Source organism: Motacilla alba, chromosome Z, assembly GCF_015832195.1.
Source record: "Motacilla alba alba isolate MOTALB_02 chromosome Z, Motacilla_alba_V1.0_pri, whole genome shotgun sequence".
NCBI lineage: Eukaryota > Metazoa > Chordata > Aves > Passeriformes > Motacillidae > Motacilla > Motacilla alba.
The window spans coordinates 49,873,716-49,886,751 of record NC_052046.1 but is presented as its reverse complement, the minus strand read 5'-3'; the positions used below and the strand labels follow the sequence as shown (position 1 = coordinate 49,886,751).

General features: G+C 37.0%; 1 protein-coding gene across 15 annotated transcripts in view; it reads left to right on the top strand.

Annotated features, from left to right (window-relative positions):
• The window catches only part of LOC119696000 (aminopeptidase O (putative)), a 172,489-nt gene that overhangs the window by 53,786 nt on the left and 105,667 nt on the right, over positions 1-13,036 (top strand). For 12 of the 15 annotated variants that reach the window (XR_005255474.1, XR_005255473.1, XR_005255475.1 and 9 more), the window contains 4 exons: positions 3,659-3,848; positions 5,607-5,716; positions 10,832-10,934; positions 11,042-11,149. Coding sequence is in view for 11 of the 15 variants with exons in the window: in XM_038125423.1 (XP_037981351.1) it covers positions 3,659-3,848; positions 5,607-5,716; positions 10,832-10,934; positions 11,042-11,149 (511 nt within the window). In the remaining 4 variants the exon portion in view is untranslated. The remainder of the gene's footprint in view (positions 1-3,658; positions 3,849-5,606; positions 5,717-10,831; positions 10,935-11,041; positions 11,150-13,036) is intronic. The other 3 variants (XM_038125420.1, XM_038125416.1, XM_038125417.1) reach the window with 2 other exon arrangements.

The window sequence follows — 13,036 nt, the reverse complement described above, 5'->3', positions numbered from 1 at the left end:
AAGGGTAACCAAGTGTATACTTGTCAAAAACAAGTTGTTAACTTATTTTTCTCTTGGAGTCCCTGGGAACTTGTCCAACTTCCTGGGAATGACTGGTACGGTTGTTGGTTTTTTTGTTAACTAGGAGAGATTTCCCATCTTTTTTACCATATCCAGCTTGCCTTCTTGTTCTGGCCTGCTTTAGAAACTTGGACCCTACTTGCTAAAGGCATTTATAATCTGTACAGTCCTTGTCAGGTCTTGATGTAGTTTCTGAGATGAATAATCTTTGCCCATTTCTAATGGATGGATGGATTTCTTTCCTATTCAATTAGAATCAAAGAAATGGATATCAAGCCTTATAATCTGCTTCTAGTAAATCAAACAGATGGTAGGAAGGCCACTTTTCTCTTCTTGTAAAAAAAAAGTTAAAAAAAAAGCTTTTGGGTCTTGCAATTTAGTTACCCATCAAATTGTCTTATTTTTCACTTAGAGACTTTCTTAAATTATGGAGTGCTTTAAGAGCAGCACTGCTAAGTAACAATGTGCAATTAATAACATTCATAATGTTTTCCCAACACAGAGAAGACATCAACCTGTTCAAGTGAGCGAGTCCAGAGAAGGGTCACCAAGATGATCAGAGGGATGGACCTCTCCTGGGAGGAAAGGCTGAGAGAATTGGGTTTGTTCAACCTGGAAAAGAGAAGGCTTTGGGGTGACTTAACTGCAGCCTTCCAGCACTTGAAGGAAGCCTATAAGAATGATGGAGAAAGATTTGTTGCAAGAGCAGGTAGTGACAGGATGAGGAGGACTGGCTTCAAGCTCAAAACCAGAAGGTTTAGATTAAATGTTAGGAAGTAGTCTTTTCTGGGAGAGTGGTGAGGCTCTGGAACAGGTTTCCCAGAGAAGCTGCGGGCTCCCCAGCTCTGGAGATGCTCAAGACCATTCTGGATGGGGCAACCTGGTCTAGCGAAAAGTGTTCCTGCCCACAGCAGCAGGGTTGGAACTACACGATCTTTAAGGTCCCTTCTGATGCAAGCCATTCCATGATTTTATGAACATGGCACATCCTAGATGATATTAAAAAGGCAGATTTGGTTAGCATAAGTGGAGCAGTTTCTGGAATTCGAATATTTATTGAAAATAGAGAATCTGTGTTTTAAGCAAATACATAGATGTAAACTTTTTCCAAACTAATAGGTGCTGGACATCTTCCAGAGATGTGTTCAGTCTTTGATAAAATTACTCTTAAGAAAAATGGGAACTTTTCAATGGTTTGAATTGGAGCTAGTACTGTTTGTTAAGGGCAAACAAAAGGAAATAAATAATTTAAGTCATTCTCAGGAAAGGAAGTTGCTGGCTCTACTCAGAATCTAAAATTAAATTCTGCTGCAGCACATAATCTTATTTTAGCCTTGTAGGAAGCTGTGCTCATATTATTTGGCAAAAATTTAACTCATATACATTTCTTACTGAAGTGATTTGTAATCCATCTGTAAAAGAGAATATTGTCTAAATATGGCATTTCTGTTTTTAAGTGATTGAAGAAAGCAGGAATTACAATCTTTATTGTATATTTTGCTGCAATAGACCTAAAATGCAAACTGTTCTGTGAGCCTGTTTATGAGGCATGAAGTTACTTTTGTTTTGCTTAACCAAGTGGCTGAAATGTTGCCACCAGTATGTCTGGAATGTTATTTACTTGTTATTTCTGCAGTTTTCTTTGTAGCACTGTACACATGCCACAACTAGGGGTCATTTGCTTAAAACTGACCAAAGTAATACCCTCAAAACTGTGGTTATTATTCTCATCAGGGCTTTATAATAAAAGATTTATCATGTTCTGTACCTTCTGTGCTCACACTTTCCCCCCATCTCTCTCCCTCTTCATTCTCTTAATCAGAATTGCTTTTGGCAAAGACTTGGAGAGCTGCTGTTTTTACTTGCGTTTTTTATGCTACTTGATTCCTTGATTTAGTACTTTAACTCCTCACATTGTGTCTTACAACGCTGTCTGATTGAAATGTATTAACTTTCTTGGCTAGGTAACTACTTTTTTTATAAGTAGATAGTTGTTGAGTATGTTTTTCTATCTACATGTGTATCATATTTTATGGTCCCAGTACTAGACATCCAGCTGGTTGCAAGAAAACTGTGGGCGTTTTAACATTTCCAACAGAAGGGTGGGATGGGTGGGGAAGCTTTTTGGAACGCTGACAAATAATACTTGACTCTTGGAAATGTCTTAAGGCCATAGACTCCCCTCCCATGCTTGGAAGGCTAGACTTAAAGACCTCTGGTCTTGAAGATATGCTTGTGTTTTATTTCCTTTGTAACTGAGAGAAAAGTGAGAGAAGAGTTGAAATACAGATGATGCATACCATAGGTTAATGGAGGAACATTCTGTGGATGGTGGTCTTGGTTTGTGTCCTTGCTACTCCCATCTGTGACATGGTGCCCCATTAACCCCTTGGATATTAGTCAGAGGGATTAATTCTGTTGTTTTATTTAGATGTACTTAGTTTCAGAAGTTGTATCGGTTTTGAGTTGTTAAGGTCTGTAATTTCTGTTAGCATAGCAGAAATTGCCTTACAGTAGCACATGATTGGGAACTGCAGTAACTTGCAGTTCAGGGTATTTTCAATAGCAGAGTGACAATTCATAACAGTTTTCCCCTGCAATTTCTTCTTCTTGCTTGAGGACAAAGCACAGTAGATACAGACTGAATTGTTCCCCTGCTGTTGTAAAAAGCACATATCTACTGCTTCTCACCTCTGTGGTTGTGGTAAAATATGTTCTCCTATCTCTGCATTTGCAAAAATGATAAACTCTTATCACAAGATGGTATCTTCTTAGCTTGTTTGAAATTTTGGCAAACACATGTGCTTTACTAGGTATGGCGCTTTTTACTTTCAGATACTGATTTGTTTTCTTTATTAAATTTTATCCTTTATTTATTTCCATCTTTGATCAGTTAACTGATAAATACTTGTTGTCAATATTAACACTGCTCTTATTTTATTATCTTGGTGTATATATAAATGGTTCTATTGAAATAAATCAGTCTTGTAACATGAAAAATACAAAACTTTGGTTCAAGTTACTTACAATTAATAGCTGTTTGATGGTCGAATACCTTACAGCGGTATGGTGGAATTTTAGTTTGATTTTCTACCAGCCAACAATAAAGTACAGCTTAATTCCTATAAATTCCTGAGATATAAGCTATTAGTCATTACCTAGCATGCATACACTAATAAGAAGCTAACGGGCTAATTAAGCTGACCTGAAGGGAGCCTGCAAGAAAGATGGAGAGGGACTATTTACGGAGCATGTAGTGGCAGGACAAGGTGGAATGGCTTCAAACTGAAAGAGAGTAGGTTTAGGTTAGATATTAGGAGAAAGTTCTTCCTTTTGAGGATGGTGAGGCACTGGCACAGGTTTCCTAGGGAAGCTGTGGATGCCACGTCTCTGGAAGTGTTCAAGGCCAATTTGGATGGGTCTCTGAGCAACTGAGACTAGTGAAAGCTGTCCCTCTCTACAGCAGGAGAGTTGAAACCAGGAGATCTTCAAGGTCCCATCCAGTTCAGGCCATTCTTTGGTTCTGTTATTGTTATGTCTGTGCAACACACATTGTAGCAGGTCCGTAATGGATTCTGTCACTCATTTCTCTGTGCAGCCCACACATCATCTTTCTGTCACAAAGTGTACTGCCAGGAGGGAGCCATCTCTGTGGAACTCGTCTGTGCCACGAAATTGCTCATGCTTGGTTTGGACTGGCCATTGGTGCTCGTGATTGGACAGAAGAATGGATAAGTGAAGGGTTTGCCACTTTTTTAGAAGATTTATTTTGGGCTAGGGCACAACAGGTAAGGTGATGACACATTGCTTCAAAATTAATGTGGAAATCGAAATTATATGTGAATTAGATATAAGTTAAACCTCAAAACTCAAACTGTGCTATGAAGTAACATATATTAAAATGTTATTGGAATTCACAGGCTTACTGGATTAAAAAAAAAAAGTGATCCACAATGAATACAAATCTTTACAGAGATAGGGGTCAGTGCAAATGAGAATACAAACATCTATTTGTCAATGATTACCTTCCCACAAATTTTATACTCTGTTATTAAAATTCATTTATCAAACAATTGCTATGAATTCTTTCCACTTCTGTTGTATACCTGAAACTGGAAGAATCAACAGTCTTACTGAATATTGTAATATTCCAGGTACCTAATTAAAAGTGTTTGGTTTTGTCCAATGGATGACCAAGAAGTGTACCTCAAAGCAAAATAGAAGATGATTTTAAATGGGGCACACTGGCACTTACACTTTTTTTTTTTCTCTTCTACTGCACACCAAGTTACTGTCCTGTCAGAGACTTAGAAATCACTGCCTCCCTTAAGGTGAAAAGTTCATAAGTTGCATGGTCAGCTGGTAAAGTATTTTTCTGATGCAACTCTTACTTTTTTAGTACCTCTGCTACTTCAAGCATTTAATGTGTCAGTCCTTTCTACCTGTACCTTCATCAGATTCTACCCTTTAGGCTGCAGATTTCTACCTGAGGAAAACCCTGGTAGAACTGGGAACTAACATAACACACTCCTCTGGACCTCCATTTTATTAAGTATCTGGCATACTTATTGCACCAAACTAAATAGAGTGCCTTGTTATGTACCATATTTCTGGAAAAAGAAAGAGAGAAAGGCTGTCTAAACAGTTGGCTTTTCCCTTTTGATTCTGAAACTCATTTGTGCCCTCACATTGAGCATAACTACACTGCTGTGAGCTGTTCACATTAATTCTTTGCTTTTGTTAGTCACTTGAAAGCATTTTGATTGTAGTAGACATCTTCCTTGGAGCTGAGTGTAAAGGAGAAAACAAAAGAACAGTGTGATTAGTTCCCTTGTTACCATGTAAGGCATACCTTCTGAACATTATTGAGTAGTTTTTGATTCAATGCAATCACAGAATTTAAGGATTATGAGTGTATTCCATAGTGCCTGAGAATAGTTTCAGTTGTGATTGAATGCAATGCAGGGTAGTATTAGCTGTTTTTGCTTTCCCCAATTTCCCATCTACTCTTATAATAGAAAAACATAATTATGTTTAAAACAGTTATTTTCAGATGGCAACCTGGCATTTATTTCATAACTATGAATCTCTGTTAATATTACATAAATGAGGGAAAACACGACAGGGAGCTTTCAGGAGTATGGCAGAAGTAGTAGGAAAGAGGGGTGAAATCAGGACACAATGTAGCTCTTTGCTTTCAATTTGGGAAGGTTAAGGATGCAACCAAAACCTTTAAGCCAGGTGTCTCTACTGTAAATTCAGCTTGTTTCTTGCCATTCACTAAAGGGAAGACAACATGCCCATCTCTCTCCTCAGTCAGAACTATTTGACTGACTATTGATTTGACATGCACAGTGAGGCTTTTGTTTTCATTAGTGCTGCTATTATCTCTCATAGCAGCAACTGTTATTTTTTATCATGGATATTGATACCCTTTCCTGCCTCTTCTGCACATTGAAGAGAAACAAACCAAGTTTCTTGTTCTGCAAATGATTACTGTCTGTTGGGAAACAGCAATCAGTGATCTGTGTTTTTTGTTTACTAAGCAGCTGTCACATGATGAAATAAAAGGGCAACAGGAATTGAAAGCTTTACTTCGCTGGCGCAGACTCAGAGATGAGGTGCAAAACTCTGAAGAAGAGCTGCAAGTTTTAAGGTAACAATATGATAGCACCATCATTGCTTCTGTATTTTCACTCTCTCCTGTTTTCCACATTTTCTCCCTTCAAAAGATATACATCTGAATCATCTGATTAAATCCAATGCATTTCCTTATTTCCTTCTAATAAAAAAAGAAAATGCAAATTAAACTGACTGGGTTATACATCTTGACTATAATGCAATTGCTTCTCCCTTTGTTATAGAAAGCTTTTAGAAAACCATGGGATTATTTTGATATGAAATGTCTCTGAGCAGTTTACAAGAGCTTCTATTCAGGGAAAAAATAAAAGACCATTTCCTGAAAAAGATGACTGTTGGAAGCCATAACAGAGTCATTTTCTGTAGCTGAGGACAAATACATATATTAGTATGGTATTTAACTGCCAAGCTGAATGAAGCTTTAAAAAACAAGGAAAAAGTACAATATATAAACTTTATAAACCTACTTTCTAATTAGAAATTGGTAATAGTTATAGTTAAAATAGATTTTTGGTCCTTACGTATCAGATGCTAAACTCAAGGCTCCTTTATAGATATCTAAAGACAGTCTTCCTTTGACAGTGATTAATAATCTGTTCTGATTGGTGTGTTAGGAATTTTCAAACAGTCTTTGATCTTGAGTGTCTGTCTAATTCAAGATCCACTGAGCCTCTACGTCTTGTCTCTTCACAGCCTTTCACCAAGAATAATGAGTGTACTAATCTTAGTTCATATTAGCCATGATTTCTGACTAAATCATGGAGGTACAGGGACAGATTTCAAACAATTATGTAGTCTATTCTCCTGCTCTGAAATAAAGGCAGTACACACAGACCATCCTAAGTGGGTTCTTACTAATACTGGAGCCTTAGAAGGCTCCAATAAAAAGTTTTCATGAGAGAGACAAGCTGTCTCAATAAGATAGTTAGTGTTAAGAATTAAAAATTACTCCCTAATGCACAACTGAGATCCTGTTTATTTCAAAAAATGTAGATTTCATTTCTTTCTTTCACCAAGTGGAAGTGAAGAATAAATTGATACCCATCTTCTAGATTATCAATTTTTATATGTTTTTGGAAGACTGTTGCCATTTCATTTGTTTGAGACCTTCCTGTCTTGTGCTTGCCCAGTAGAACCTAAAAGGCTCTACTTGGACACTCTAGAGAGTGCTCACCAACATAGAAGTTCCTCTCCAAGGCCTCACGTAATCCAAGAGCATATCACCATCTGTGTAACTGTAGTCTTCCACTGATCTGTTTTACTTTATGTTTACTGATGAATTGTGTATCTATGTGTAAGCAGAGTCAATGAAGTTACTCAGTTGTGTAACTGTTCAGGTGTATAATTTGACCATAGTTGTAAATGCAAAAGCAAGCTTAATCACTAGTTGTTATAAAGCTGCTGCCAACACAACTACCAAGTTACATGCTGAGGTTTTTGTTTGGTTTAAATAATTTTTTTAAATATTGGTTCTTGGGATATGATGCTTATCTGGATAAGTGCTTTCCATTTTCAAAATCATGGAATCACATTTGTGGTCTTTTGTATTTATATAGCTGTTACTTTTAATCAAATGTTATGTGGTGTAGATTTTCAAAATAATTTTTCTAAGGGCCATAATCCTTTGTAGTTTGAAACTCAAGAAGGATTGATTCATTTTGAAAATGAAACTTGCGCTTTCTATTGACTTGCACATTTATTCAACATAATAATAAGCATTTTTCTTACCTTTAGGATAGTGTTATTCCTAATGTTAATACAAAAGAGTGAAAAATTAATTTCTCATTTGAAAAATGTGTCTCCTATAAACACTTCAGGCCAGGCACATGATGCCACTTTGTGATTCTGGCCATTTCTTCTCTGATATCTCTAGTTCCTTGTGATTGCATTTAAGGACTTCCTACTGATTTCGGTTAGATATAATATTTTCTACTATTTTTGTGGCAAGGACCTGAATAAATTCTCTTTTTGCATATTTACTGGGTTTTTTTTCCTTCATGAAAATATGTCCTCATGCTTTCCAAAATTGACGTGTAAGAGAGAAATCTCAGTCCTGGCCCTTGGTCTGGGTTGTGAGTCTGTACTGAGACTTGGGCTGGTTCTAACTTGTGTTTTTATACAGAATATTAAAGGTAAATTATGACTATTTGTTGCTGATCATTTCAGGAAGAAAAAAATCAACCAACTCACTCTTCCCAAGCATAAGCTCATTCATCCATTATTTTTTTTGTTCCCTGCTGATCATATGATCATTTGTGCTTTCTCCTGACAGCTGGAAAAATCTGCCCCAAGCTTACCAGCTGATCCTATCAATTTTTGATCTATCAAATGAATACCTTTTTAGAGTGGGTGAAAGCCACTCAGCAAACTAATGGTCAGCCTGATGTTTCTTCTTATTATGGGTAGTTGGTATTATGTTGCAAGTAGCAAGTCATAAGCTACCTGTAAAAGAAGAGGTCAGGTAAGAAAGAAATTGGATAAGTGTCTTTTCAACAGGCAGCAGCTCTGAAAGGCAGCACGAGCAAATCTGAACATTGAAGAAGGAGTTTATGGCACATCCATGCTCATATGGGATGACACTTCCAACAGACCTGTGCCTATTTTCTCACAGAATTGGAAAGAAACCTGCAGGGATAAAAGCACCTACGAAAAAGCTCTTGGCATCTGTTTTGCTGGTGATCATCAACACCAGCACTTTCATCGAGCACTCTCATATCTCCTGTTAGGAAAGCAAAGAAGAGCATTCTGTTCTGCAGAATAAAGCTGGTGTTGACATTTGTTTCATCTCCTGGCCCTTATGGCTGAACTGCATCTTGTGGTTATTCATTAAGGCAAGCCAATGTTGATATCTAGCTCTAAATTAGTCTCTGAGTTCTCTCCACTTGTGTCAGGTCCATTCTGTCCTGAAACAATGCTTCTGACTGCTCTGTAGGTGTTTGAAGAGTTTTATTCTATCTGAAAGGAAATGTGCTTTCAGATGGTCTCTTACAGTCTCTGTGTAAGTTTTCATGACCACCTGGCACATCAGAGCCTTTAATTACCTAGGATATCCCAGTGCATTCTACTTTTTCTAGTACAATGTACTCATCTGCCCAGCAAACAGATAGCAGCATCTTCTACCCTCTTCAGAAATTTATCACTATCTAAAATGTGCCAGATAGCATCTTGAATATTTTGAGACAGCTTGCCTTTAGCATTATAGTAGACTTTATCTACCAGGTTAGATGCAGCTTTTGTAGGTCAGTGTAACAAAATTTCAATCTTTGTACTTTCAATGTCTGGTAAATACAGTGAGCATTGCTTTAAAATAGTGTTCTGAAGTCCTGATAGCAGAGAACAGGGTTACATTCTAAATAGTTACACTTGTTTACAGACATTTTCAAGAATATATATACAGCCTTTGCAGAGGAATGTGTATAAGTTTTCTGTATGGAATTCTTCGCTACCATCATCCAGATGCAGTACTTTTTTCTGGTCAGTCCTAGGATCTACACAGGAACAAAGTCAGAGGAGGAAGGAAGTATGGTTGCCTAATTTAGAATAATTGTGATTATGAGAGAGATTTCAATTTAGTGTGGATTCTGTATCCTGTGCTCAAACTCTATTTATCAAAGTCAATAGATGGGCCTATTTATTAAGAGAAATTAAGCAGTTTTTGCATTTTATGTATGCAGAGAATAATGAAAATTCATGCATGGAATGTCAGCAGGTCTTCCTTCCAGGAGACTGATCCAGAAGCTGGATTTCTGCTTTCCTGCTGTGGGTCTGCAACGTTTACACAGTCTGAAAGAACTGGAGTTGCCATAGAATAAGAAAACAGTTACTGGTATTGTTCTTTCAATGTAGAGGAAAGATCTTACTGAAAAGATATTTTTGAATGATAACATGGAAGAGGACAGAAACACAGTGTAAAATTCAATCTGTTTTTTTCTCTCTATTTTATTCCAAACAATTACATTTTATGAAAATTTTCTGTATTGTGGATTTTATGTGCACAGGCCCTAACAGTAATGTCTAAAAAATATCCCAATTTAGCACTCTGGACAAAACTTTAATAAAAAACTGTGACACAGATATAAAAAAGGAAGAACACTTTCCTCAAATGAGATATGGAAAAAAATTGATCACGAAGCTCTTGAAATCGCTCCTGCATGAGTGGTGTGGTTTGAAGGATCTTGTAATGCTGTGGCCCATATTTCCCCTATTCTGCAGAAATGAAGGGAAAGACGTGTGGTTTCGAAGACTGACCATTTCAAAATCCACATTTAGAATTGGAGAGGTTGTTTTAGTCACAGGGTTAGGCTCCTAAGATGGGCAACTGTTTTCGGACTACTGTTTGTTGAGATGTTTTCTGAATGGAAGAAAAAAATCTAGATGATCTTCAGTACTATGCCTGTGAAGGCACTTTATACAAATGAAGAAAAAATGCTCGCATAGCTTCTCTTTAGTTTCAGTCTGTGCTCTTTAGAGCCTAAAAGTCCTCCGCACTTAACTGTTGTAGATTTTTGGTATACCAGATGCTGTACTACATTTTAAATCAGGCAGTAAATAGTATTTTTTCTAGATATTATTGTCTGTAAACCTCAATCCCATGTGCAAAATACTTCCTTTTTTAAAATTTGAACTACTTTTCTTCCAATTCAAATGGAAAAATGAAAATCAGAACACTTCCTGCAGCAGCCTATTGCATGCAGATGAAAGATGTTATTCTTGCAAGGATAGTCATGTAAGCTATTAAACCAAAGTTCAGCTAAAAAAAAGAGAAAACTCTAGTTGAATGTAGTGACTTCACTGTCTTCCCCTCCACTTCCCCTTACTTTAAAATGTTGTGGGTTTTTATTTTTTTCTCTTTGTTCATAAGGTATCTGCACTGGAAAATGGAATGCGACCAAGTGTCATGCTGGCTGTGAAAAGACTACACCAACCTACCGATGAATTTTATTTAGAAGAAAATTGACTTGTTAGACTGTCTAAGTCAATTTATATACTTATGGTGAAGAAAAAGACTAAACCAGTCACAGGTGTTTAAAGTTACTATGCCACACAATGCTTTCAACTATCAGAACCTGTAATGTATGACTTATTTCTTTACTTACTTATCCAAAACTTAATTAGTATGTTTCCATTTTAGGCCCAAAAAGGAGAGTACAGGGGAAGTGAGTGAGTCTGGAGCCTCTGTTGTCAAATATGGTCTTAAAGCAGAAAAAATCTTCATGCAGGTTCACTATTTGAAGGTGAGTGTTGTCAGCTGATTTTTACTGAGATTGCTTTATGAATATCATAAAGACTTCAGTCTTCTAGATATCAGAAAATTCATGGCTTCTGCCTTAATTTTTTGCAGGGCTATTTTCTTTTACGATCTCTGGCAAGGAAAATAGGAGAGGTCTCGTACCTTGCATCTTTACGGAAATTTGTCGTCAAGTTCCATGGGCAGCTTGTCCTTTCTCAGGTATTGTGCTTGTTCCTCACGTTTGGGAAAAACCAGCAACCCAAATGTTTGGATTCGTTGCCTAAATCATCACTTCTGGTTGTGATGTGAGAGGCAATTGTAATTTGGCAATATAGGTAAAATTCCCACCTGGTAGAGGGCAGAACATTTTTTTCACAGTGACACTTGAATCACACCCAGCTAGTATCTGATAATATAAACAATGAGGGATATTTTTTTAACATTATACTTCAAATGGACAATGTTCATAGGTACTGCTGTTCTCAAAGATAGGGTCATTTACCATACTGGAATTATTGCCTGTGATCTTTTAGCTTGTGGTTTTTGGCTGTGATCAGTCAAGTCTTAACTCAGATTCCTCTCTGTTTCTGAAAGAGAAGAAATTATACTTCTGAATTTATTTTCTTTCTCTGCATGCTGTTTCATTCAATGCTTCTAATTTCACCCTATTTCTTATAAGGACAAAGACAAGTAGTGTTATAAGTAGAAATTTACCTCCTGCTAGCTCTTTCTGTAAAAGTCATGTAACTACTGTCTCTAGTTTTGTTTTGATTTAGAAAATTACATGGCTCTCTGAGCCCAAAGTTCTAGGAATCCTCTCACTGGTGATGAATCCAGCTTGCACAAATAGCAGTGCAGCTTCTGGCTTCAGTAATGCTGTGAAAACAACCGTTCATGGAGGTGTCTGTGAACCTGGTCACTGAACTCATCGTGGTAAAAAGCATGCCTGGAACAAAACCCACAACACAACAAATATTTAGCATTGCTAGAAGAGCAGTATGATGACAGTGGGGGCAAGGGAAGAGAAAAGAGAAGGGCTATGAGTGACTTTCTGAAAACACTTTCTTTGCTTCTGAAGATTGAAAGGTCTTATGCTAGAAATATTTGAGGATATTCAGAACAGTGATAAATGTTTCCTTGAAACATTTCTGATTTTGTGTAACTGAAGTCTAGCACTTGCTGTTTCTTCCAGCCACAGTGTTTTTTTGCTTGCATGCATTCTGTTTTAAATCTTGCTCTTATGGGGTGAGATGTATGCCCAGGTATCTTACAAATTGCTTACAGATTGGTGATTTCTTTTGTATGTCTCTGTATGTAAATAGCTCTTAACTCATAATTTCTGCCCTGTGGAGGAATGTGTGGGGTTTTAAGGGAGTTAACACTGCTGCAGCCGTTTCCTGTGCCATGTTATTGAGACTATAAGCAGTTACATTTGGCATAGTGTGGAAAATGCCAGTGACTATATGAGCCTTGTCTACATTAGGGTATCCAAAATCATAAAAATGATGCCTCACTATTATACATCTGGAAGAATTTTGAAAATTACAGAAGTCATAAGACTGCTAACAAGAAGAAGAAGAAACCTATTGTTTTAAGCTGGTGGTAAGAAAGGTGCTCAGATTTTGGTAAGAAAACGTTAGCTTGTTGCTCCTGGTTGATGTGGGGTGAATTGTGTCAGTAGACTATTTGAATGCTGCAAAATGTTCAGCAGGTAGCTAGCTAGCACATACACTAGAGACTTCTCCCTTTGTCTAGCTATGAAGTGTCAATTTGTAGCTTACCTACTCCAGTATCCGAAGATTAACTACTACACCCAGAAACATCCATTTTGGTTAGGATAAAAAAACTGCTCAATGTTTTGTTATTGAATTGTTGGAGCAAAAGTTAACCTTTTGTTTCTTTGGCTACTTTTTATTTGGATATGTGCAGTATGTCCATAACTATGTCCTTAATATATGTAAAGAAAAAGAAAGGTACTTTTCTTCATTTAGAAATACTACCTGATGTGGTGGAGAAAGAGTGTGGTAGTGTGGTACATTAAAACTTCTGTTGTTCGCTTTTGTGCTTTTACTTTGTCTACCATCAGCCTAAATCCAGCTCCTAGTG